This window comes from Balaenoptera musculus, chromosome 8, assembly GCF_009873245.2.
Source record: "Balaenoptera musculus isolate JJ_BM4_2016_0621 chromosome 8, mBalMus1.pri.v3, whole genome shotgun sequence".
In the NCBI taxonomy this organism is placed as follows: Eukaryota; Metazoa; Chordata; class Mammalia; order Artiodactyla; family Balaenopteridae; genus Balaenoptera; species Balaenoptera musculus.
Window position 1 is genome coordinate 14,462,874 of NC_045792.1, and position 26,572 is coordinate 14,489,445.

Genomic DNA, 26,572 nt, shown 5'->3' on the forward strand with positions numbered 1-26,572 from the left:
TAGAAGGAACTCCTCTCAGAATAGCTCTGGAGACCTCACCGGAGCTCTCCCTTCCTCCCCTGCCGGGGTCTTGCCTAGCTTTCCGAGAATTGACAGGGGATGGAATCCTCCATCTACCCGCCCCCGGTGGAGGTGGAAGGTGGGACCGCCCCCAGGGTTGAGTACCTTCCTGGGTAAAAGCATCTCCCGGAGGCTGGGAGCTGGAGCTCTGCCCCCATTTCTGCCAGTGCCACTTCCCCACCACACACTGAACCTCATACCTGCGCTCCTTCCTAGCTCCCATCCTGCTCCCCTGAGGGCCGGGGTGGAGGCGGAGGGCAGGAACCGAGAGGCTTGCCTGGTCTCAGAGAGGACTGTTGGACTAACTGCTTCAAAGAACCTGAGCCCTCCCCCGCACACCCATCCCCCTGGAAAAATCTCCTTTCCCCTTAAAGCTAGGCCCTATCTCCTCCCACCTGAGAACAGCTTCCTGGCAGCTCCTTGGCTCAGGGTCCAGTCCCTCTCTGCATCCCTGAAAACTTGCTCTTCAAGGTATTTCTGAGCCAGGCTGCCCAAGACCTGAGTGTACAGGACCCCACCACCACGAATCCAGCCTGCTGGCCACAGCGGGGGGCTGTGTCCAAACCACCATCCTGCCCTCTAGGGACCTCCAGCAGGAGGAGGAGAAAGAGCCAAAGTGCCCGTCCTTCTGATCGATGGACAAGGGTTTTGAGAATTTTTGAGGAAAGTGCTCTCTAAATGTAGAATTCCTCTAGCCGCTAATGCATCTTTCAAGCACTTTTTCTGCCCAGCTGTGGAGCCCTCCTGATGTTCTTTAGAGGAAAGCTGGGGGTGTGGAGGGAGGGAATCAAATAATGGGGGAAGTTCTAATTCTGACTTTAAGAATCACTTTCTCTGTGACCTTGGGCCACACATTCTACCTCTCTGGGCCTGTTTCTTCATTTGGGAGGCGTGTGGGTTTCCTAAGGACCCTTCTGGCTCTAAGAATTGGTGAGAGCAGCAAGGCAGCTGAGAAGATGGAGGGCACGGAGGAAGCTGGCACCTTTTCGTGTCACCAGGGTCTAAAGATATCCAGAGAGTGCTGTCCCCTCCCTTCCCCTTTCTCTGGGCAGGGGTCACTTTCCTTCCTTTTGGCTCACCTCCTGTCTCAAATCAACCTCCGGCTCTGAGAAACATGACCCCTGCTGTAAAAATAAAGTAGGCAGTGTGGATGTCTGGCCCTGTGGATCTAGTGTCTGGGACCTCCTGGAGAAGGAGGGGGTAAACGTGCAAACTTGGAGACAGGAAGAATCTTAGGCTTTTTAGGGCCACAGACCTCTTTGAGGATAACAAGAGCTAAAATGTACTGTGGGCTGACCCTATGCCTAGAACTCTGTTAGCACTTTTACGTGTGATAGTATCTCATCCAGTCTTCATAGGTCCACATCTGATGTTTGTGAGGCCCGGGGCAACTGCACAAATGATAATTACATATATGTCTAAATATAAGTTATGAATCAAGATAACAGAGTGTTAAAACTCATCTATTATCCTCCACCTTTGATGAATTTTCCTCAGTCTTCATTTTAAGGCCAAGCCCAAAAGCCATTCCCTGGCCCACTCTTCCCTGGTCTTGCTGGGACAGGGGCTCTCATGCATGCCTGGGAACCTTCCACCTGCATGTCAAGTGCCATCCACTTCCCACCCTCTGTAAACAGCTGCCCTTTGACCACTCCCTTGGCCTGTGGGTGCACATCCGGCATGGGCAGCTCCTGAGAGGGTTGACCCGGGGAAGAGGCCTGCTCGGAATCGGGTCATGTGAACAGGGAATTCCAGGGTCCCGGATGTTCGGAGCATGGTCTAGAAGGGGAGGTGTATAGACTACCCTCCCTTCTGTCCCAGGAACCACTTTTCCAGTGAGGAGGCGTAGGGCCAGAGGAGGGCCAGAGTGAGGCCCTCCAAACTCGGGAGCCCAGGGCTGAGGCCCCTTTGCCCAGGTCTAAGGGTGGCATCGCTCTTAACAATTGCATGAGGTGAATATCGTCACTTTCACCGTATCACAGATGAAGCTTCTGCAGAAGATTGCATAACTTGCTCAAGGTCATACGACAATAAATGCTGGAGCTGGGACTTGATTCCCCAGTGCCTAACTCCAGAGCCCCTATACCACTCTCACAGCTATACTGAGCAAGCCTCTCTCCTGGAAAAAGAGAGAGACGTTCAGCATTTCCAGTACAACCTCAAGGGGTCCGTGATCTCTGAAGCCCACCAGGGACCCCAGGTTAAGAAGGTGGGCGGTGCGGGGGCAGTAGCAGAGGTCAGGCCATGAAGTGGGAGCAGGTTTCCAGGTCTGAACCAGCCTCCAGACAGGCAAAGGTTGGAGGGTCAGGACCTCAGCCAGGACCTGTGGTGGCGGGAGGGGGCTGGGATGGTTGGGAAGGGGCTGCTGAGGAGGATATCAGACATGAGTTACCAAACCACCCCAAATAGCACTACTCACTTGTAACTCAAGAGGGTCTGGGAAAAAGCCCTCGGACCTGGCTGTGACCCCCAAGCCCAGAGGTCTGCCCTGGGCTCCTCGACCCCCACCCCAAAAGGGAGGCGAGGCCAAGGGAGTCTTCCAGGATTCTGAAGGACTCAGGACACCCTTGGAGGGGGGTAAAAGGGGAGGGTCTGAGGGGGTGGCCTAGGTGGGAAAAATGAGAAGCAGGGGCGCCGCCGGAGGGTGAAGCGGGGCTTGGACCCAATCGGCGGTGTCTGGCCGATTCCGTAACCAGGAGCATCATGATTTTCGAGGAGTCCATGAAGCCATGGGAGAGGATGGTGGGCGGTGGCGGGGGCAGTTTACGGTTGGAAGCCGGGTTCCCGGGACCCTGCACAGCGGGGCTCCGCGAGGCTGCACACACGCGGGTCGGCGGCCGCGGCGGGCAAGCCCGCACACGCCCGCCGGCTGCTGCAGTGTTGGCTGCGGGCATCCGAGCGGTCCCTTCGCGGCCCCGGGAGAGGGAGCCGCTCCCCTACTCGTGTTCCCCAAAGCAGAACATCACAGCCTTCCAACACCCGAAAAGCTCCATCTCTACTCCTCCCCAAACTATCCTCCTAATTGGCAGCTCAGCGCACGGGGTGATGCGCGCGGCTGAGGGCGGCCCTGCAGTGCGAAGCCGCAGCCGCCCAGCCCGAGCCGGAGAGGAGGCAGGGGTGGTGGTGGCGGTGGAGGGGGGACGGTGCGGCAGGCTCCCGGGGCTCGGGGACCACGAGGCGGGGAGGCCCCGGGCTCCGCGGCGGCCACCGCCCCTCCTGCGGCTGGAGCGCTTCCAGAGCAGAGGAGCAGCGCCGCTCGCCTCTGCACTAGCTCGGAGGTCCTCCTGCTCTCCGTCCTCCTCCTCGGGCTCCTCCTTCTCCTCCCCTTGCTCCCGCAGCCGGCTCCTCCTCTCCCTCCCTCCCCCTCCTCGCCCTTTCCGCGCCAACTTTCCCGAGCCCCGGCCGGCGGCGCAGAGCTCCCCGGCAGCCTCGGGGCCGACTGCAGACCGAGGGCTGCGAGCGCGGCTGTGACCTGGGTACCCTGTCCCCGCGCCCCTGGTGCGCTCCGCGGAGAACAGCACGATGCCCGGGGCTGGGCACCGAGGCGCAGCCCGGGCGAGATGGCTGGGCACTGGGCTTTTGGGTAAGGCAGCCCTGGCTTGGTTTCTTCTGCCTCTTCCCCCCACCCTTCCCCCACCTTCCCCCAGAGGAGGAGACACTTAGAAGAGCAGCGCCTTGGACGGGGTGGGCTTTGGAGTGCGGCCCGGAATGAGCATCGCGGCTACCGCTTCTTGCCGGACGCGGGGCTCGGACTGCTGAGCTCCCTGGGGACCGTGCGCCGTCCCCTGCCCCATCCGGCCAGCCAGCCCCGAGATTAGTTCTTTGCTGTCTGTGGTGCCTTCAGCCCCGGGCTTCTAAAGCTGAATCTTGGGGCCCAGAGTTCGGAGGTTTAAGCGTGCTGGGGGAGGGTGTCTGCCTTGGGCGTAAGGGATGCCAGGTGGGTTTGCATCCCAACGTGTGATTGTTGGGATGCTGGTTTCTACCTCTGCCCAGAGCCGTTTGCAACTTGGATGCTTGTTGCCCAGGCAGTAGCGTGCACCAGTTGGGGGTGGGGGAGCTCCCCTTCCTCCTGGTCCTTTTTCTGTTTGACTCCTCTGCTCTCTACTTCCTCCAGTGCCCATTGCCTTCCCTGCAGACTGGATGGGGTTGGAGGGACTTGGAGGACAGTTCAAGCCCCTATTTATTTATTTATTTATGGCCGCGCCGCCTGCTTGCGGGATCCTATTTCCCCGGCCAGGGATTGAACCCGCGCCCTCGGCAGAGAAAGCGTGGAGTGGTAACCACTGGACCACCAGGGAATTCCCCAAGTCCCCTTTTAGGAAGGATCTTACCTCTCTTCTTAGGTAAAGATTCCATGAGGGGGGAACCTGTTTAACCTGCTCCTGGCTCTTCATTTTTGGGATGAGTATGAAGATGGAGGGGGCACATCCAGAGGACACAGAAGGAACAGATTATTATCTATTAATATGCACACGATAGTTTTGAGAGTCAAACTCCAACAGATTGGGGGATGATATTTATTAGTCCAGAATGTAATCGCCTCATAAATCATAGCTGGATTTCAATGTAAGCCGACTCCATCTCCGGCACCCGCACCGCTTCCTGTTTATATTTGTCAGATTTGGCTTTTGGCAGCTGCCCCCTCATCGGGTCAGGCACACCATGTAGGCATTTGGGCTGAAAACAGGGAGACAGAAGTCTTTAAGGGCGGTCACTGCTGCTTCTGCAAATGTAAACTGTGTGCAGACCTGTCACGTTGGCACCTGGTGGAGGAGGGGGGGGATAGAGTATGTCTTGCACTCAGGAGCCACTGATTTTATTACATCCTCACAGCTGGATAGAAGCCACTGGTGTTCTCTCTTGTACCTTAGGCACAGATATGCTGGTTTCACAGTGACCCTAGGAAGTGGGCCTCTGTGAGGATTGAGGCTCCTCTTCATGGGCTGGGCACAGTGCCACTCTACACTAGCTGCCCTTCACCCCGTCCCTGATCAGCCCGAGTTCCCACTGTGGCCATGGCCATTTTATCCTCAACTGCAAAGTTGAGGATAAAATGGGTGCCAGTCCCTTCCTAAGCATGTAACTGGTAATGTATGTGTCCTACCCACCCCTTCCTGTTCCCTGATTTGCTTAATTACTGTGATCTCTGTGTAATTATCACTTGTGAGGGTGCTGTGTTGCCCCACCCTCTTTCCCTTGGTATGTATTTATTAAGGGCTTGTTTAATGAGAAGGCAGTTAAGGAGAGGGTGCTGAGTCCCACTCAGAGGAAGGAAAAGGAAAGGGTAAGTAAGGAGTTCATGGAGAAGAGGATGGGAAAGGGGGGAAATGGAGAAAGACCCCAGGTTTGAATCTGGAACCGGGGATTTGTTCTTCTTCTGGAGATGCAGGCCTGTGGGGTCTCCCAAGCCCTAATGCCTGCCGTGGCTGGTGGGACCAGCATGCTAGGTAGACCCCAGGTACAGATCCTCCCACTTTGCCCTGTTGCTGTGGGTGTAGGGCTCTCTGCATAAGCCACGGGCTGGCTGAACCAACGCACTCGTTCCGTGGCCTGCAAGAGGAGGGGTGGGCACTCTGCTTGGACTTGTTTGCAAAGCTGGTTTTGTTGAGCATCCAGTGTTGTCTCAGGGGCATGTTTCTATCCCGGCAAAGCCCCTGGGTGTGGGCTGGAAGGAGGCAGCTTGCCTAGGGAGAGAGAGCTGAAATCTTTCCTCTGTCTCTGGGTCCAGGGGCCTTCCTGGCTCAGCCTTGCCCCACCCCCCACCCCACGGCCCTCAGGGCCTGCACCCCAGGAGGGGTCTTATCCTGCTGACCTCGGCCCACTTTCTGCCTCCCAGCTCTAACTTTGAGCCTGGCTGACTCCCCCGGGGTCCAGAGTGTATCAGCTTCCTTATTAAAGTCAGCTGTGATTCCGCCTGCCCTGCCAGGAGAGCCCTGGGAGCTAAACTTAGAGAGGGCACCACGCTGCCCCTCTTTCCTGCCCCCACCCCAAGGTGGGTGTCACTGTCCCCGGATGTGGGAAAAGGTGGCAGAATGTTTCCGCCTTGGCATTTGCCTTGGAAGGTCTGATGGTAGCCCTGAGATCCCTGCTGGTGTATTTAATGGTAACATTTGCATGTACCAAATACATTTTTACTTTAAATGGGAGGCCTGAGTCAATCCTTAGACAAAACTGCAGCACCCAGATGATATAGGAGGGGGCCGATCAGTAAATAGCAAAGAAAATGGCTGCTCTGAGAGTGGCTCAATGGTTAGGGTCTTTCAGTGAGCAAAGGCAAGGCTTAGGGGCTTAGGATTGAATTCCACAAGATCATGAGTAGGAGGACCTGTTCATCAATCCCACGATGCCAGAGAGAGGCCCTCAATCTGAAAAATACACAAGAAATTCTAAAGAGTTTAGTTTGGGACAAAGCAAAGGAAGTCCTTCTTTATCTAAGGAAATAACCACATGGAAATAATTACCTCCAAGAAGTAATACAAGGTGAAAGTATAAAACAGCGTGTGAATGGCCTGGAGATATTGTTGACTGACACTGGTCATTAAGTTGGGGTGCCTTGATTACATCTAGACCTGTGATGGGGGCCAGCTCTGTCTCTCTCCCTCCCTTTAAACACTATCCTTCTCTACCTGCAGAGTGCCCAGGCCAGAGGATGGACTCACTGAAGCCCTTCTTGTGTTTTATAAGCTCATGTTTTAGCTTTATACCAAGCTCAGAAGGTAGGAAAGACAGCCATCCCTGGTTTGGGGCTATGGCACCTCTGACTTTCTCAAGGTCAGCAGGCAGAGTGGGGCCTGCCTTGTGTCTGCTGACCCATCCACCCTGGCTCGGTCATCCTGCTGAAGTACCTCTCGGGGTCCTCTAGTGGATTTATACCTGCCCCTGCTCCCTCCTGTCCCGCCAGCGCAGGCTCACAGGGGAGAAGGTACAAGAGGCAAGCCCCTGGGCTTTCCTGTGCACGAGTCTCCCAGACACAGCCGGCAGGACTTTTGCCTGCTGGGAGGGCGTGCTGTGGAGAAGCCAGGCTTGCTCAGCCTCTCTGATGCCTTAACTCGGGCAGGGCTCTGAACTTCTCCGTGGAAACGTCTCTGCCTTTCCTTTGTCCCCTCCAGGCTACGATGGAAATGGCAATGCTTCACTCTGGGAGTCGGGGAGTCCCGAGTGTGTTAGAGTTAAGTCATCCACATAGGCACACACTAATCAGGCAGAAATGTGCACTGTCATCAGACAGACCTTAAAGAAATACTTTTCTCCTCCGTTCTGGACTTTTTTTTTTTTTTTTTTTGCTTCTATTTAAAGCAGTCAAATAATTTCACTTTTGATGTGTATCTTTGGTGCTCTTGGATAGCCCATTCTGGCTGAGGCTGGGGAGAGGGATTTGGCCCCTGACTCGCATTCCCCGCCACCTTCCCCAGGATCCCAAGCACTGGAGGCTGGCGGTGTGGTGATCCTTGGAGCACGTGCTCAGGCCCCGAGGGAGCACTGTGGCCATCAGGAAGCTGCCTTCTCCCGAGAGCTTCCTTGTCACGGCTCTGCACTCTGTTCCTTGGTTTGTGGGGGCGGTAGGGGGTGAGAAGCAAAGCTGGGGTCTCCGATCAGAAGGCCATCTTCTAGGCTGGAGGGCAGAATCTCATGTCTGGCTCCCGTCCCTAGACCTCTGGGGCAGGGGGTTGGGGGAGGGGAGAGATAAAAAGAAAACCAAGAGTGCTAAGGAGAGCTTGGCCCTGACAGCACTGTTCTCTTGGAGAGGCACCGTCACAAAGGGGGGGACAGCAGAGTGCCGTCTGTACACTGCTTATTCCACTCACCAGTTGTGTGGCCTTGAGCAGGTTAATCTCTCTCAGCCTCTTTCTTCATTTTGTATGTTGGGGATAAAAATAATAACTAACTACCTCATAGGATGATTATGAGGATTAAATGGGACAGTGCATGTAAAATGCCTGTCCTATTTTATAATAGGTGCTCAATTCAGATTCACCATTTATTATGTGGCCCTGGGCAAGTGACTTAACCTCTCTGAGCCTCAGTTTCATTGCCTGTAAAATGAGAAAAATGATACCTACCTTTTGGCATTCTAATAAAACTTGGAGTTAACAGGTAGAAATCCTCTTGCACAGCGCTTCTCAAAGTGTCATCCCTGACCACAGCATTCCCTGGGGCCTTCTTAGAAATGCACATTTCCAGGCTCCATTCTACGTGCTAGATCAGAAACTCCCGGGGTGGGGCCGGCAGAGCTAGCTGTAATTGCCCTCCAGGTGATTCTGACGCTCTGTGAATTTGAAAGCCACTGCTCTAGAACAATTCCTGGCACAGAGGAGCTGATCAAAGAATGAAGGCTAATTGAAATGACCTCTCAGCACTAATTGGAACCCAGCAGGTGGGCAAACCCTGCTGTTTTAGGATGTAAGGAAGGACTTTCTTGCTTTGGGGCTTTGGGATGCTAGAAATGTCTCTTTTTGACCTTAGGTAAGTCACCTAAACTCTCTATGCTCAGTCGCCATGTCTGTAATAGGGAGGTATTACAGTACACCACTCATAGCATGGATGTGAAGGTTAAATGTGCCTGGCACATAGTAATTGCTGAGTAAATATCAGCAGTTGACAGTGGCAGGGGATCCTGGGCACGGGATCCTGGGCACGGGGTGTTATTTCTGAGCTTCGTGGTACGAGCAGTCCATTTTGCCTTCAGAAGTGAAGTGGACGTGAAGAAGCTGAGGGGGGCCCTGAGGGCAGAGTTGGGCTGCCAGCTCTCCTTGGAGCTCCTCTTATTTATTTATTTATTTGGCTTCGCGCAGCATGTGTGATCTTAGCTCCCCACCGCCGGGGGAACTCCCCCTCCCCTATTTAAAAAGCATTGCCCAGGTGGCACCAGGCATCGTTATCTCATGTGGGCAAAACAAGAGGAAGCTGGTTTATGATGTAGCATGAGGGAATTAAGTTTGACAAAAGAGGTCCTTCCCTGAGAGTGAGGATGGCAGAAAGAGCAAGGTTGGTGGCCTTTAAAACAAAGACTGACCCTGGCTGTCTTGGGAACCAGAGCAGTTCTGGGAATTGCCTTTCGAGCTGGGAGCTGACCTGGCCCGAGAAGGGTTCTCAAGTGGCTCAGCCACTAAACCCAGTCAGTTCAGACAAGTTTCCTCCCATTTTGGGGTCTTGGTTGTCCTGTCTCTAAAATCAGGCAGTGGCAACGAGTGTCTGTAACATGGATCAGTCTGGATCCTTTAGCTCTTACACTCTGGGAGCCCTAGGCTGGAGGTCCAAGTAGTTGAGAGAAATTACAGTCTGGGGAGAGATGCCGGGGAAACTTTGGCGTAGGAGTTGGTTCAGCCAGATGGATGCTCTCAACTGCCCACTAGCCCTGGGGTCAGACCCCAGTTCAGATTTCAACTGCCTCTAGAAGTTTTTTGACTTTGGCCAAGGCACAAGGCATTTTGCTCTTCTGAGCCTCATTTTTCCCACCTGTAAAATGTGATTAATAAGACCACCTTACAGGTGTGAGGTGAGGGTGATATGAGATTACTCACATAGAGCCTTAGCAAGTATCCCGGCCCAGGGAAAGGTCATTATTCTCAGGGTCACTGGAAACCTGAGAAGGACTCCCTCTGAGTCCTCACCCAGGGTGACCCTGGGTGCCAGTTTCAGCTAGGGGCAAGGAGAGCTACTCTATAATTCCGACACTCCTCTTCCCCATGACCTTGAGGTACGGTGGACTATCCTCAAGGACTTTGTAGGACAGGAGGACCAGGTTCCCTTACAAGAACTCATGAGGCAGGGCCTGGAGGCCACGAGTGGAAATTCACGATTGCCACCTGCTCAAGTGGCAGGGGTGGTATTGATGCGAGGGTGTGGGAAAGAAGCAGGGGCGGGGGTGTGGGGCTCGGGGGGATGTTCCCAGGACAAGAGGCCGCAGTGGGGCTGCGGAGAGTTGGGGGGAGGATGGGCCACTTCGGGTCAGGAGGGGACGGAGCGTGCAGCGCCCTCTCCAGGCACCCCGCTTGCGTGCACCCGGTTGCCCGCAGTCGACCTCCACACAGTGTCTTCCGCCCTCACTTTCTCTGCGTTATTGCTTTACCCGCTCGGTTCTCGCTGCTGCCGACCGATGCCCAGACGTGCTCTGTTGCACGTCCCCCCCCCCGCCCCCCCGCCGGATGCCATCTCGGTCCGCCCTGTCTCCCTTCTCCTCTCGGGGTCCCGCGCGGTGGTTCAGCAAGGTCCAGCGGGAGGCGCCCCTCTGCCTCTCCGCCCCTTGGGGCCGGTGGGAGCCGCCAGGGTCGGTGATGAGTGGCTGCTGGGCCGTGTCCAGGGACCGCGATGGCCGTTTTCCTCTTCTTCACCTCACGGGACCCCCTCAGCCTCCCAATACCCCCACCTCCATCCCGAAAACGTAACGGGGTGCCGCGCACAGCCCTCGGGGAAATTCGCAGCGCGAACGGGAGGCGCGGGTCCTGCACTTGCGGGCGATGCAGGGACCGCATCCGCAGGTTAGGGGGCGCGGACTCGCGGCACAGAGGCAGGGGCCTGGTTTTCCTGGGTTGGGGTGACTCCTGGTGGTCACTTAGAATGCCACAAGGGCTGCTAACTGGCTCGGAAGTCCATCCAGCTCAGGCCAAGCGGGAGAAGGAATCACGGCGGTGGCCCAGGCAGCGTACGTTGAAGTAAACAGAACCATCTTCCTGATATTGACACCAAGGGTGATAAAGACCTCCCTGCCTGACCAAGCCACTCCACCCTATCCGGGAGGTCCCTTCCAGGGCTCCAGCCTGGAGGTTCCGATGGGGTTTTAAGGGAGGTGGTGCCCCTCACACAGGTCTCTTCCTGCTCCCTGTGTCCCTGTCGCTGGAGGTATCTGTGGGAAAGGCCACTACCATCTACGCTGTCAACGGCACGGAGATCCTGCTGCCCTGCACCTTCACCAGCTGCTTTGGCTTCCAGAACCTGCGCTTCTGGTGGTCCTACAACAGCAGTGATACATTCAAGATTGTAAGTAGGCGGGGAAGGGACAGGACAGCTCAGATCCTCCTCCCTTCCTTGTCGCCTCACCCCTGCCTTCCATCCCAGGCTCTGGTCATTTCTGGACTGACCCCACGGTGATGGTCCCCAGGACCTTTTGTCACCTTTTCTCCCAGTATTCTTTTCAGAGCCTGTCTAGAAGGATCTAAGTGGGAAGGATGCTTAGATTGTGTTGCCAGAATTTGGGGTCTGTTGGAATTCTTGGCTAGAGTCTTCTGTCTGGTCTGAAGAAATACCTGAAACTTGGTTCGCTTGTGCAAAAATTAATACTTTAATGTAAAAAACAGGAGAGACAAGACCTTTGGAAGACTTGGAGAGGGGGAATGAGAAGAGTCCAAATCGGAGGAGGGCCGGGGAACAGGCCTTGGAAGGATGGGAGGGCAAGCTGGAGAAGAGAAGGGGCCAGGGCTGTGGCCACGGGTGGGGATGGAGCAGTCAGCAGGTGTTTATTGAGTACTCACTCTGCAATCTAGTAGGGGATCAGAAGTCACAAGAGACTAACTCTGGATGTATCCTGAACTCAGAGGGTACCGATGCACAGTGCTGTGGGATTGATCCACGTCCTGATGGAGGGTCAGAATTCAGGCAGATGGGATGTGGCATCAGCAGAGGCTGGGGGGAGTGACAGAGGGAAACGAGTGTGGTATTTGCAGGATTCGTTACTTAAAAGGCTTTTATGAAGAGAACAGTAAAAGCATGCTACATTCTAGGGAGACCTTAATAACAGAAAGTGGGTTTAGCCTGAAGCCAGTAAAATCCAGGTTAGACAGGCAGAGCTATCGATACTGGAAGGAAACCACCGGGGGAGGGCTCTTCCTGGACCTGGGCAGGGAGATACCCAAGGAGTGGGCTGGAGTGATGTCATGACTCTAGAAAGGACCTTGATTCTTTCTTGGCCACCTCCTTGCTCCCCTCTTCCGCCCACAGCTCATAGATGGGATTGTGAAGAATGAGAAGTCAGACCCCAAGGTGAAGTTGAAAGATGATGGCCGCATCACTCTGGAGGGCTCTGTGAAGGAGAAAGTGAACAATATTTCCATTCTGTTGAGGAACCTGGAGTTCAGCGACACAGGCAAATACACCTGCCACGTGAAGAACCCCAAGGAGAATTATCTTCAGCACCAGGCCACCATCTTCCTCCAAGTTGTTGATAAACGTATGCAGTAAGGGCTGGGACAAGGGCAGTAAAGTTGGAAGGACGGGGGTGGGGGTGGGTACCCAATTCAGTGTAATGATGAAATGCACCACGTTGGTGTTTTCTTTCGCTTTATGCTTTCAAGAGCTACTGGAGTTACATCTGGAAGCTTGAATAACTTAGCTTGAATACTTATTCTGCCCCTGAATAGCTTGTGATATACACTTAGGCCTTCTGAGCCTTGTTTTCCTCATCTGTAAAATCTGCATTCGCTTAGGATTGTTGTGAGAGTTACAGAAGCTACATGGAAGCGTTTTGTAAAGTTCTCCGTATGTGCTGATTATTACTACTCTTGTGTATTCTGTTAGCGACAGCCGATTGGATGCCAGGCATCAAACCAAAAAGTGCTATGAATGATACACAGTGTTCTTTCTCGAGGAATTGACAGGTCAGGGTAGGACAGAAGACAGTTAAACACATAATTGAAACAGGGGCAAAGCATGTAGAGGCACAGGTAACAGCTTGATAAGAATGATCTCTCCCTCTGGAGCTTAAGTCCCAGTTGGTGGGGTTTCAGTCCGACACAGGTGAAACAGACAACGAGGATGCATGTGATGAGGGTGTCACATGATCCCAGACACTGGAGGTGTTTAGGGAAAGGGCTGGAGGAGTTAGGCTGGGTGGGCATCTTCGAGGGGGGAGCCTGGAAGGCTAGGGAGGTGCAGAGGCAGAGAAAAAGGAAGGAAACCTGCTTAAGGATCCTGATCGTGCTGTGTTTCTTGTGTGCCTGGGGGTCCACTGCTCCCTAGATGGTGTGGAATTTCTACAGAGGAGATGCTCATGATTCTGGAATTTATGAAGTTAGGGCCATTAGGATTCTCAGGTGGATTGGATACGGGGGTTTGGAAAAAAGTGAGGAGTCAAGGATGACTCCAAGGATTTGGGCCTGAGCAATTAGAAGGATGGAGTTTTCTCAGCAGAGATGGGGGAGACCGTGGGTGGAGAAGGTTTGGGAAGTCAGGGGTTCAGTTTTCAGTTGAGGGAACTGAGGCTAGAAGAGTTAAGTGACCAGTTCTAGGTTACCACCTAGTAAGTGACCATGGAAGTCCAGACTACCTGGCTCCAGTGTCTTCTGATCACATAAGAGATGTCACAGGGAGATTCTCAATTTTTTCTGCATGGGCAAAGGAGACCTAGAAAGAGGCAATGAAAGTCTCATGTTTGAGGGTCAAGTCAAACCTGGGTGCTGTGGTCCCTGAGTCTGAGTTATTCCAGAACTTGTGTGGGTGTCTGAGGGAGGGCATATGTGCAGAGTGTCAGGGGAGAGGGCCGTCTTCCTGTTATGCCTTAGCCTGATGGATGCCATATTCTAGCTTCTCCTGCTTCCTGTCTGAGGTGGGCGTGTCCCAGATGCCCAGGTTGGAGGCTCTGGAGCTGTTGGGCTGCCATGGTGCTCCAGGTGACTCCTGCTCCCCTTTTCCACACCCCTTCTCTCCCTGCTCTGGCCATGAAGTGGAAGAAGTGGACAACACAGTGACACTCATCATCCTGGCCGTTGTGGGCGGGGTCATTGGGCTCCTCATCTTCATCCTGCTGGTTAAGAAGTTCATCGCCTTCATTATCAAGAAGACTCAGGAGAAGAAGTGAGTTGACTCCTGTCCTCCCACCAGCCCACCACCCACTCTCATATTATGGGTGTTCCCAGCATCTTCTCATCCACCGTCATCTACCCCTATCTGCCTTCATCCTTCCGTCTGTCTCCTAATCCCATCCTCTCTTTCTAAGTCTCCCACTCTCTTTCCTATCCCTGCCACCCTCCTCCCATCTTCCAGCCCCATTCCTAATCTCACTTCCTTTTCCCCATCCTCCCAGTAGGTGTTTGTTGAATATACTGACTTCACTGAGAACATAAATACAACCCACTTGCTCTTCCTCATTCCCCTGTCTTCCTGCCCATCCCGTTAACCTCTCTCTATTTGTACCACCTCAATCTAAAGTCCTACCAAAGGCTTTAAGATGCCTTTTTTTTTTTTTTTTTCAGATCAGGGAAAATATAAGATTCCATGTACAGAATTTCTAAAATGGGAAGATCCTTCTAGGGTGATGGGAGTATCTTATTGTGAAATTCTGAAAATCCTAATGAGGGAGATAAAAACAGTCTGAAAAGGCTGATATGGCCGCCTAGGAAGCCCTAGGATAAATTCAGGTATAAATCAGATATCTGTAAGAGGAAGGGGAGGAAAGATGGGGAGGTACAAAGAGTGCGACCCAGGCCCAGAATTGCCAGAACAGGCAGGCTCCAAAATTGAATGTTGCAAAACCAGAGCAGGCAAAAGGCATGTGAAAGTTGTGTTCTTGGCAAGAAAGATGAGATGAGGCAGGCCTGCCATTGGAGCAGAGAGGGTGAGAGTAACAAGGAGAGGAAGAGAGAAGGGGGAGATGCTCTGTTGGTGTTGGCTTCATTCTGCTCTGTTGAGAAGAAGGAATTAGGCTTGAAAGGGCAGAAATTCCACTGGTAAGAAGGGAAGGCAGCTGAAGGCAGGGAGGGACTTTAGAGAACGGCAGAGGGGGAGGGGGAGCAGGGAGGCACTGGTTGAGATGATGAACTCTTGGGTTGTCTGCCTGTATCGTGGCCAGAGGCTGGGAGGGTTTTGGAGATCTTGAGAGGGGCCAGGAGCATGGAGCTGGACCAAATTCTGTTTTTAACAATCAGTCTTACTATTGATGGCGAGCAAATTTGGAGAACACGTTATTCAACATATGGTTTAAAAGCACTTAGAAAAGAAAACAGTGATCCTTGGGAGCCACCACAAGTTCATCAAAAACAAGACAGGCTAACATTTTCTTGTTAGCACACAGCTGGATCAGGAGAACGCTATAGGTAGTAATACTTCCTGTCATTCATCGCATGCCTACCATGTATTAGGTACTCCACCAGGCATTTTTTTAATAAAATATGTACAGTTTTATTTTGAAGTTGAGCAAAGTGAGGTTCAGCATGGTTTAGTGACTTGCCTAAGGCTAATAAGTGATAGAGTTGGGATTTGAATCCTGACTTGTTTGCTTTGAAGCTTCAACCATTGCCACCATACCCTACTGATTCATGGGGTGGATCTAGAGTTCAGTCAGTCGTTCTTTCATTCGGTGGCTCTTTTTGAGGTGCTGTGTGCAAGGTACTGTGCCAGGTGCTGCAGGAAATTCTGGAAGGAATGAGATTCTGCCCTTAAGTAAAGAAGACATGTACACAAATCATTGTAACATGAGACAGAGGGATTAGGGCCGGTGTAGAGGTGTGAGAGAATGCCGCAGGGGTTCAGTAGAGGGTGGAATACTAGGGAAGGATTTCTGGCCAAAGAGACATTTGTGGTCAGCCTTGCAAGATGGATATGATTTAAGCCCTGGGGAGGGTGAAGAGAAGGGTGTTCCGGGTGGGGAACACTGAGAGCAAAGACAGAGAGTCTGGGAAACGAGCATGTTCTGGAGAACAAGGCATTTATTGTTGTTGTTGAGAGAGTGGGTGGGGGGGTGTGATAGGGAGGAAGGGGAGGAAAAACCTGCGAGGGGGGTTGGGACAGACCATTGAGGACCTGGGAGTCCAGGCTGAGACTGGCTTTCCTCTGACTGCAGGGGAGCTGGGAAGGGCTTGCAGGGTTTGGCTCCATCAGAGGACCCGGAAGAAAGGGTCTGGCCTTGGTGGGCACAGGGACTGGGTGGGGAGGTGGGAGACAGGCCACGGGGAAGCCCGAGGAGGTTCTCTGAGCAGCGAGGAAAGCCTGCATAACAGCAGAGATGTGGCTTCTTCCCAAGAAGAAGGGAGGTGTGGGGCAGCATCTCATGATCAGTTCTGGGCTTTCACATGTGGGTGCAGTTCCCTCTGCCTGGAGTGTCTCCTCCCTCTTTTCCTGCTCATCTTTCTTGGTCTCAGCTTAAAGGACACTTCCAAAGAGCCTTCCCTGACCCTAGAAGGGGCCTTCCTGGGTTGAGTCCCTCCCTGCTATGCCCCCCATCCTATCATTTACCACATTGTATTGCAGTTACTTGTTTAATAGCATGTCCCCTGGAAGACTGCAAGTTTTTGGAGAGCAGGCACCATGTCAGTTGGACACCCTTCTAGCCTGACACGGTGCCTGGTGGCCAGTAGGGTCTTAGTAAAGAAATATGGATGGTTAGGTGGATAGGAATTGGCCAGGTTGACTATACCTTAGGTATAGAGATAGATAGATAGATAGATGATAGATAGACCCATCTGAATAGAGGTCTTTAGTGGTATGTCACAGGGCTCTGTTTGTTCATTGTTATTATTAAGACTTGAACTACACTAGGACTGATATAAGAAACCTAGCAACTATATTGGATGGAGAACAAAATTGAGATCTAGGAGGATCTTGTTTTTTTTTTTTTTCGATTGAAGTATAGTTGATTTACAATGTTGTGTTAGTTTCTGGTGTATAGCAAAGTGATTCGGTTATACATACATACATATATATTCTTTTTCAGATTCTTTTCTATTATGGTTTATCACAAGATATTGAATGTAGTTCCCTGTGCTATACAGTAGGACCTTGCGGTTTATCTATTTTATATATAGTAGTTTGTATCTGCTAATCTCAAACTCCTAATTTATCTCTCCCCCTTTGGTAACCGTAAGTTTTTTTTTTCTATGCCTGTGAGTCTGTTTCTGTTTTGTAAATAAGTTCATTTGTATCATATTTTAGATTCCACATATAAGTGATATCCTATGGTATTTGTCTTTCTCTTTCTGACTTACTTCACTTAGTATGATAATCTCTAGGTCCATCCATGTTGCTGCAAATGGCATTATTTCATTCTTTTTTATGGCTGAGTAATATTCCATTGTATACATGTACCACATCTTCTTTATCCATTCATCTGTGGATGGACATTTAGGTTGCTTCCATGTCTTGGCTATTGTAAACAGTGCTGCTATGAACATTGGGGTGCATGTATCTTTTTGAACTAGAGTTTTCTCCAGATATATGCCCAGGAGTAGGATTGCTGGATGATATGGCAACTCTATTTTTAGTTTAAAAAAACTAAACCTACGTACTGTTTTCCATAATGACTGCACCAATTTACATTCCCACCAGCAGTGTAGGAGGGTTCCCTTTTCTGGATCTAGGAGGATCTTAAGAGGCTGGAGCTATGGACTAAATCCTGCAAGATGAAATTGATGAGGACAAAATGTTAAGTCTTTCCTGAAGGCCTCAAACCCAGGTATAGAAGCCCAGGGTGAGGCTAAGATGTAGTTTAGCGACAACAGCGGTGGAAAAGACTTGGAGGTTTTCATGAGCTGAAAGGTGGGAGTGATGTAGCAGTCAGGTCTTCCCTGGAGAGCCCTGTGCAGCCTGGGCACTGCTGTTGGGGGGCGTTATACTCAAACTGGAGCATGTCCAGCACAGAGTGGCCAGGGTGGTGTTGCTCCTGGGGGGTGTCTTCCATCAACCATCCCTCCTTCCTACTGCCTTCTGCCCTGTCCCACCACCCCCTGCTCACTCCTGCTGTGCCCCTTCCGTCTCGTTCTTCTACCTCTGGTCACAGTGAGCTTCAGGAGGAAGGGCCTGCGGGGCCCTGAGTGAGGAGCACTTTGCCCTTGGCACACTGCCCGCTGGCCTGTACCCTTCCCCTGGGTTGGCACAGCCGGACAATTGCCCCTCAGCACTGACCCCTAGGAACAGCGCCTGGTACCCTTGCCTTCTGCCACGTTGAGGTGACTTGGTGATGGTAGCCTTACTGAGACCTTCCTGTGGGTCAGGCACTGTTCCAAGGGCTCACTGACTCCTCCCAGCAACGCCATGAAGAAGGGGCCATCGTTATACCCATTCTATAGGTGAGGATATGGAGGCAGAGAGGTTAGGCAACCTGGCCTCTGGCTACCATAGCTCTACAGAAGGCCAGGGAGAGGGTCCAGCGCTGGCCCAGGGCACCATGGCTCCTCCTCCACAATTTACCCATCACTTGGGTTCCTCCTCTCACCAGCACCCCCATCTCTCCTCTCTCCTCTCAGGAAGGAGTGCCTCGTGAGTTCGTCAGGGAACGATAATACAGAGAATGGGTTACCTGGCTCCAAGGCGGAAGAGAAAGCACCAACAAAAGTGTGAGCCCTGCTCGGGGCCAAGCAGCTGCCGGGAGCCTCGCTTTCTAATGATGAAACTGATGCCTGAGCCGTGTCCGTGAACCCACGTGCCTGAGACATCTGCTGCTTGGCTCAAACTGTAGTCTTTCCGGGCGGGGAGAAACTGGGGTCCTGTCCAGCCTGCCCCACCCCCTCCCCCGCCAGGGCTCCCCAGGGACAAGGGCTGGCCAGGGGAGGGGCCCTGTGGAAGGTTCAGGAAAGGAAAGGAGGGGCTGGAGCGGTGTGGAGAGCCCGTCCCCTGACACCTGGTTAGATGGTCTCCTTCAGTGTCCCCACCCTGGACAGGGAACGCCTTGGTTTTCCTCCTGATGTCTCTTTGTGAGAGACTTGGGGGGTCGGTGAGGGCTGCCCCAGTAGCTGGACCCTGAGTGTGGAGGGCTAACCCTTATACGGTGGGAGTGGCCAGAGGACTCTGTACAGGATCCGAGGGTGGGAGGCTGCTGGAGGCGTCCTACAGTGAGAGGCTTTGATGGATTCCTGTTGCCCCATGTCCCTCTAGAGAGGAACTCCCCTTTCCCCCCACCCCTGGGTGCCTGCCTGCCTGTCTTGGTTCTCCCCCCACCCCCAGACCCCATGCTGCTCAGAGTCTCTGAACCCTCCCGGGCTGCCACCTTGGTCTTTGGGGGGTCCTAGCCCACCTAGTCTGCTCCTCTGATCTCTGGGCCCTGAGGGCTCATGCAGGGATCCCTCAGGCCTTCCCAGAGCACTGGGGCGCCACCTACACCTTTCCTAGTATTTCTCCTTGGGGGATCAGGGCTGCAGAGGTGGGCCTCTTGGCCACGGAATGCTCACCCCAGCCCTGCCAACGCCGGCTGCCCCTTCTCCTCGGCATGGCGGGACCATGGCCGCTGCTGGGAACTCCCAGCCAGCTCCGCCCTGCTCCTCTTCCCCTGAAGCAGCAGGTGGCGCCATCTTGCTTGAGGAGTTGCCCCTGGGTTCCTCCAGCTTCTCCCTGCCCAGGGGTGTTCATCTCCATCCCTGCGTCAAGGCTTGCCTTCACCTCGGGGACTCTGTTGCTTTGGATGAGAGGGCCCTTGGGTTTTCTGGTTGCTTCCTGCTCAGCTGTGCCCCGCTCTCACCCCGGGGTTGGGGAGGTGCAGGGAGAGAGTGCCCACGGTTTTCCTTTGCTTTTCCACGCACTGGTTTGCACACGCCTTGCGTGTGGGGCTAGTCTGTGCCTTAGCTCCTGAGTCCTGGCTCATGCGGTCCCTCCCCGCTTCAGCCCCTATGGAACAGCCAGCTCTGGTGGGCCCTGGTGAGGGGTCCCGCTGCCCTCACCCAAGGTCAGGCCGGGGACCAGGGAGCTGGAGTTGTGTCGTTAATAGCCCACTGGCCAGCGACTGAGTCTTGGAGGCGTCTGCCAAGTGCTCCCGTGGGCCCCTTACAGGCCATGTCGTGGTATTGTCCCTGTGGGGTTGGGGAAGTGAGGGGGGGCCGGGGCTGTGATCATGGAGGAATCTGCTATCTGCTCCCACCCCCTCGCTCTCTTGTTGAATTTCTGACACTCTGTCCTCTGGGGCCCTGGGAGGGATGAGAAGGGAGTAGCCCCCTTTTCCAAAGTGTATGGGGACTGCCTGAGGACTCTCCCTGCCAAAAAGCAGCAGCGAGCGTCCCCAAGGGTGCAGGTTGGGAGAGGAGGAACAGGAGTGCCTGCAGGGCAGCCATGGCTGTGGCCTGTGACCCTCGCCCAGCCTGAGGGGCTTGCAGGGTCCCACTGAGATCTGCCTCTGTCCCTTGCGGGCTCCTCCACCCATCCTGGGCTCAGGTTCAGATTTTCCTGGCTTTGGGATCAGACAGACAAGAGCCACCGGTCATTTGGGAAACTTCGTAGGCTGCCTTCACGCAAAACTGCTTTCTTCTCCTTTCCCAGCGTTAGCATTTGGACGGGCAGAGTGTCTTGGGCTCCTCTTACTCCTTTGAGAGGAAGCCAAGGCGTACAGAGGGGCGGGGAGAGGAAGAGCATCATAGGCGGGTCATGCACATTCTCTGGGCTCATCTTTCCCTATCTATAAAATGGGTGTAATAATACCTACCTCACAGGACTGTTGTGAGGCTTGGCAAGTTTTGGTTGAAAAAATCTTTTTTGGCTTGGAAAGGGATCTAGGAGTCCAGGTATCATAATTGGAGGGATTGTTCCAAGTCTGTCCTGTCCTCATCTGTGTGTCCCATCCCCATAGTTCTCACACACACACACACACACACGCACATGCACACGTACACACATCCTCTCTCTTTTCTGTCTCTCTCTTCCCACCCCTCCCCCTTGGAATTATTTTAGTCTTTGTAATGTTAGAACCCTGGCTCTGATGCTTAAAGTTTCCTGCCCATGGCTTTTGTTTGGTGGTTTTCAGTAGAGGTGATTGGGACTGCAGCGGGGACACTTTGGGCTGCCCCAGTGCCTGAGGGCTCTACTGGCATTTAGTGAAGGTGATGGCTAAGAATGCTAAACTTAGTCCCCACAACAAACACCGTCTTGCGCCAAGGCCGGGATTATACCCATGGAGAAACACTGGCATGAATTTGCCGTAGAAGATGTATGGGCAAAGCCATCTTCCCAGGCAGACCCTCAGCAAGTGCAGGTCTCCAGGGGCTGGTGAGGGTGTTTTCAGGGCCTGTGGGCTAGAGAGAGCCATTCACAAAGTTGAACTTGGGAGCCCTGGACACGCGCAGCTGTGCTGACGGTAAGGTCAGGAGACCATAGACGAAGTGTTTCCCAGCTCGCCGTCCTTGACCCCGCAGTGGGACCTGAGCATTCCAGGCCTTGCGATTCTCCCGGTGCAGGAATTGGGTAGAAGGCAGCCAGAATGAACCTGGGGTGCTGGAGAGGTCGGGGAGAGGGGCCGGTAGAGCTCAGGGAGGGGTGTGAGAGCGAGCTCCTGAGATGGGGGCAGCTGAGGGTGTGCCTGGGCGGCGTGCGTGCGTGGAAATGCGTGACTCTGGGGTGGGTGGGCCATGCATGGACGTCGGGGTGTATGGAGGTGTGTGTAAAGGCTGAGTGTGCCTGAGATGGGGGAGGTTCTGCACGTTTCAGGAGCCATCTTCCCTGGCCAGAGCTATATCCGCTGGGGCACCCGGAGGCTGAGAAAGGATAAGAGACAGAGGGGGAGATCAGCCATGCTCCTGGGCTCCGTAAGGCCATGACTCCATCTCATTGTCACAGACAGCTGCCATCAGAGTGCTGGGGGGAGGGAGTGCCAGGAGGGGGCACTTCTCTGGGGAAAATCCTACAGCTTGCTTCACTTTACTTTGTCCCAGGTGGGAGTCCTTACCCTCCCACCTGATACACAGTGCTTTTGACTATCTTATGCATGGTTTATTCCTCTGCCTTGGATGACAACGATACTCATAGTCAATTTCCTATGTGACCATAGATCAAAACAATGCAGCACAAACGGGCCTCGGGGGGCCTCCGATCTGCAGGTGCCTCCTGGGAGGCGCAGATGTGCACACACCCAGCACTGACTTGTGTTCAAGCACAGAATGAATGTGATCAGACTGTCTTGCCTTGACAACATGTTTTGCATTGTAGAGTTTTATCTAGCTTTGCCTTGGATGAAATAAAAATTATGTTTAATAGAAACGGTTTGGGGTTTCTATTTTTGGCTGACTGGAAGTTGGGGCCCAGTGTTATTACTTGCCAGGCAAGCCTCAGTCTCCTTGTGTCTGAAACGTTCCCTGCCTTGGTGAGATAACAGATGTAAAAAGTCTAAGGATGTCTGGCATATCCACGGGCATTCAGGTCGTATTAGTGCTAATAGTACTTCTTCTCTGGAGAAGCTGCAAAGATGGCCCTCTAATACTGGAATCGTTGCCAGGGCCCTCCCTGTACTGATGACCTTGGCAATGATTCTGGTACCACTAAATATCATCACACTCCCTTCCCCAGGCCCTTCCACCCCAGGTTAACATTTATACCCAGGTGAAATCTGTTTCAAATGTACATGGTAAACCTTAAAGAGGAAAAGCACGAAACAATTTACTGACTGGCGTATGTGGGCACACTGAGCCCTGCTTGGCTGGTCCCTCCAGCTTGCTGTTTTAGGGGACAAGCTATCTGGGGGGGGTGGAGGAGGGAGGAAGTTTAGGCTTATATCCTGGGAATGACTCTACCCATGCACATTTCGTATTGTCCATCTTAAATCATTTGAACATAGATTAACCAAGCATTCATGCCTTCTTTCCAGCTGCTGGGCACAAGGCCAAGCTGGGAAGGAATTGGGACTATATGCGTGTGTGTGTGTGAGTGTGTGCTTATATTCATGGATTTTATCATACCACACTTTCTCACCATACCATATCCTTCTTTTCAATGGATTCACCTAAGACTGCATCTCAAAGGGTTTCAAACACTAAGTCCTCAAAGATCTTGTTAAAAGACTCTTCTTCCTCAGTCAAGGGCCCCAGCAATGCAGAAGTCTGTGAGGTCCTCAGTTTCAGCTGATGTCCCTGACAGCACTCTTTTCCGAGCCCTCAGCTAAAGTACCTGCTCTGTGCTCTCACCCTGAATGGACTCATCACCTGGATCCCCACGCCACCACTCACCTGTCTTCAGGTACTGCTTGTGGCCTGGGACCTCCTGCCACCTTCTCATCAGCTATAGACCTGTTGGATATTGAAGTTTCCTGGTCCATGTCTGAGTTTATAACACTCTTGGAATGCTGTTCATTGAACATGCTGTTCTCCATGTAAGGATCAGTCCCAAGTCCCAGTTCTCCATGTAAGGATCAGTCCCAATGATAGGTTCCCATCATTGCTGTTTCATCCCTACTTCCTCTCCCCATTCAACTGTCATCATAATGGATAGATAAACAATTGTGTCAAAACCAAATTAGGAACTGGGACTGTCCTGGGCAAACCTGGACATACGGTCACCCTGTTAAGGCCATACTGACTCAACTAGGACAAAAATACACATAAATTAAGTGTTCTTAATTTGAGCTGGTAGCAGGCACAGAGACCAGATGGACTCTTCTGAACTAGATGCTCTGTTAGATGCTGGTATTACTAAAATGGGCTAAATATTGACCATACGCTCAGGGAACTTATAGTCTCCTGTGATTGAAATAGAAAACTTTTAACACGATACAAGTTTGCTTCTCACTTGTGACTCTCCTGTCCAGGCTGCTTTCCACATCTCACTTGGAGGCGTTGCATCTTACTTTGTGGCTCTGCTCTCCTCTGGGTCCTTGGAGCCTTTTCCATGCAGGTGGTGGATGAGAAAGGTGAGAATGAAGATGGTGTGTTGGAAGGTTTACGGGCCAGGCCTGGAAGAGGACCACATCATTCTGCCCACATGCTCCTCCACAGGGAGGCTGGGAAATGTAGTTGCTGGGTGCCCAGGAGAAAGCAAAATGTGTTTTGGGGAACACAGAGCAGCCGGTGAGATGACAGGGGTTCAGGTAGCTGCAGGAGGTTCAGCTGCGGCTGCAGCCCCGATGGTGTGGTGGGAACCGGAGACGGGGGAGCAGGGCAGCAGGCAGCGTAAGAAAGGCCCCGATCCTGCGGGGCTTCCAGGCCATGCCAGAAGGTTCGCATTGTATTTTGTAGGCCATGGGGAGCCACTGGAAGATTTTAGCGGGGGAGAGACAGGACTGAGTTTGAGAGGGCAAGACAGGAGACAGTGAGCGTTGTGCTTCTGATTTGGTTGCCCAGGCAAGAGATGGAGGCAGAAAAGGGATGGAGAACAGTGCGAGGGTTGTGATAATCAGGGGAGTAGAATATACAGAGCTTGATTTTAGGGGGCTAGGAGAAGATGGTGCCAAGGATGGCTTCTAAGCTCCTCCTGCAGATGAGCGGGTACTTAGAGGTAAGTTTGCCCTGAAAGGGAGTGGAGGGGAACAGCGTATTGGGCGTAATGTGCATTTATGGAAGTGGTGAGTGTGCCCCCAGGATAGCAGAATAGTAGACAGTTGTAAATCAGAGTCTAGAACTTAGGAGTAAATGGTCTGTTCAGACCATGGGGAAAGTGGGCTCATCTAGGGAATCTTGGGCTCTGACACTCAGCGGCTGGTTGAAGGAAGGGGAGGCCATATGGGTGCAATGAGGGCAAGGCCAAGTGATGTCTTTGAGGTCAAGGTAGCAAGGAATGTTAAGAACAGAGTGGCCATCGCTAAGTTAAGGATCAGTCCTTATGAAGGTCATTGGTGACCCCAGTGAGCCCAGCACAGTGGAAGGGGAGGGCCAGGTGGCAGAGGCAGGAGCGTGATTCCAGGGTGTGGAAGAGTCAGTGGGAGGCACTGGCACATGAGGTTATAATTTCAGGTAACTTGGCTTTGAAGGACAGAAAAGGCATTGGCCCAGGTAGGAAGGAGGATGGATGGTTTTCTTAAGATGGAAGAAATAAAAGCAGGGTTAAATGCCAGTGGGGAAGAGGTGGTGGAGAGGGAAAGCCTGCCTTAGCTGATAGGCAGCAAGAGTCCTTTTGGGTAGACCTGAGGGGATGGGACCCAGAGGCCAGATGGGATGACTGGCTTTAGACAGGGGGTCAACCCTCTGCCACCATGACAGGGAAAGGAGGTCAGGTGGAAATAAAGGCTGGTAAACTGGTGCGTGGGACGGTGGAGGGGTGGTGTGGGGGTGAGGCAAGAGATTGAGAGACTTTGCCTCATGGTCTCTGGTTCCTACTAAGTTACCGGGTCACGTCATTCGCAGAGCAGACTTGAGATTGAAGCCGGAGACGGCTCTGGACCCTCCCAATCCAGGGCCCCAGGCATCTGGCCAGTCCCTTCCCCGCATTCTATTTGTACCTGTACACACTGTAACAGGAGCAGCACACATGGTGGGAGGGAGGGAGGGAGGGTGTGCTCTCACAGCCCAGGGCTTAAGCAAAGCCCCCAGCGTGCTAACAGGTAAGATGGAGGGTCCCCTTCCACTGCCGGAGTGCAAGTATGGAGAAGAACAATCCTGGATTTAGAATCCAGGGATCTGGGTTCAAGTTCTCACTCTATCATTTACCAGTAATCGCCTTGGGCACCACCTCACCTCTCTGAGCCTTGGTTCCGTAACCTGCAAATGGGGATGTTTACACCTACCACTGGTATTCTTGTGAGGATTGAAGGAGACTGTAGGTGTGAAATACTTTAAAAACTACAAAGTGCTGGCCATAAATGTAAGTAGTTTCCAAGCCAGGTAAAGCTTCCACAAGCATCTCCATACTTAGAAAGGGATGCCCAAGGCAAGGCCCCGTGGATGCATCGCCAGTGGGATGGAAGGCGAGCCCAGGTGTGGCCTTGCCGAGCACACCCTCGTGTTCCTGGTAAGGAGAGGCTGTCAGCGGAGTGGGGCAGACCTGGGAAGGGAGGGGTGTGTGTTGAGAAATGACTTCCTGGCAGACAGGATCATATTAACTGTGCAAAACCAAATTCCTGATCTCGCCTCATTCCAACCTCGAAACTGCCCCTCCCAGTCTTCCTGATTCACCCAGTCATTCGGGCCCCAAACAGTAGACTCTACCATGACGCCTTAGTTTCTCTCACACCTGAATCCATTTTACCAGTAAATCGCATCGCATGTGTTCAAAATACATCCTGAACTCCGTGACCTTTCACCACTGTCATCCCTGCAGTCACGGACAGGCCACCGATGGCTCTCGCCTGGTCTTCCTACTGTTGCCCTTGCCCTTAGTCTAGTCTCCAGAGCGATCCTTTTAAAACAAAATTAGATGATGTCATCTCTGTTTCCAGCTAAGACGGAGTCTTAGGGACCATTTACCCTTCTACTTCAAACAACTAAAAAACTGGGGAAGATATATGATATGGTGGTTTTCATCATAGGACAAAAGGGAGTGGAGGACGAAGGTTCCCGAGAGGGAGAAACAAATGAGCCCTTCTATTGGCCCAGTTTACTGCCTGGAGAGAACTTCCGGGCCACAGTGTCGGGAGGGGGACCCAGGCTAAGTCCAGCATTGTCCCTGAGTTGATGAGGGGAGCTGAGAATCTGGGAAAACTAAGTGGGTTAGAATTTGTGGGTTTTCCTGAGTCTTCAGCTGAGTATTGATAGTTGGGTGTGTGAGGAAACTACCTGAGGCCAGGGAGAGAACAAGCAGAAAGGATTAGGGGAAACGCTTGCTGGAGCTGACACAAGGCAGTCTTTAATCTAGGGCCGATCTCACCCACTACTGAGGTGATATCCTTTGAACCTCCTTCCTTATCTGCCAGGAATCATGAAGTTTTCCACTCTAGTTGGTGGCCATGATCCTCTTCCTGGCCCTGTTAAGA

General features: G+C 52.8%; 1 protein-coding gene across 1 annotated transcript; it reads left to right on the forward strand.

The window, feature by feature from the left end:
- Positions 1-3,271: 3,271 nt before the first annotated feature.
- On the forward strand, positions 3,272-21,936 carry SCN4B (sodium voltage-gated channel beta subunit 4). The gene is made up of 5 exons (XM_036861858.1): positions 3,272-3,643; positions 10,865-11,037; positions 11,995-12,223; positions 13,716-13,845; positions 18,228-21,936. Exons 1-5 carry the CDS (start codon positions 3,583-3,585, stop codon positions 18,319-18,321), a joined length of 687 nt encoding a protein of 228 aa, XP_036717753.1. The 5' UTR covers positions 3,272-3,582; the 3' UTR covers positions 18,322-21,936.
- The last annotated feature ends 4,636 nt before the right edge of the window (positions 21,937-26,572 follow it).

What these genes read in the sequence shown, in the direction of transcription:
- SCN4B (XM_036861858.1), top strand. Translation starts at nt 3,583, where the DNA reads ATGCCCGGGGCTGGGCACCGAGGCGCAGCCCGGGCGAGATGGCTGGGC. An exon ending in GCTGGGCACTGGGCTTTTGG is followed by an intron (nt 3,644 to 10,864) that starts GTAAGGCAGCCC and finishes CCCCTCACACAG; the next exon opens with GTCTCTTCCTGCTCCCTGTG. An exon ending in GCAGTGATACATTCAAGATT is followed by an intron (nt 11,038 to 11,994) that starts GTAAGTAGGCGG and finishes TTCCGCCCACAG; the next exon opens with CTCATAGATGGGATTGTGAA.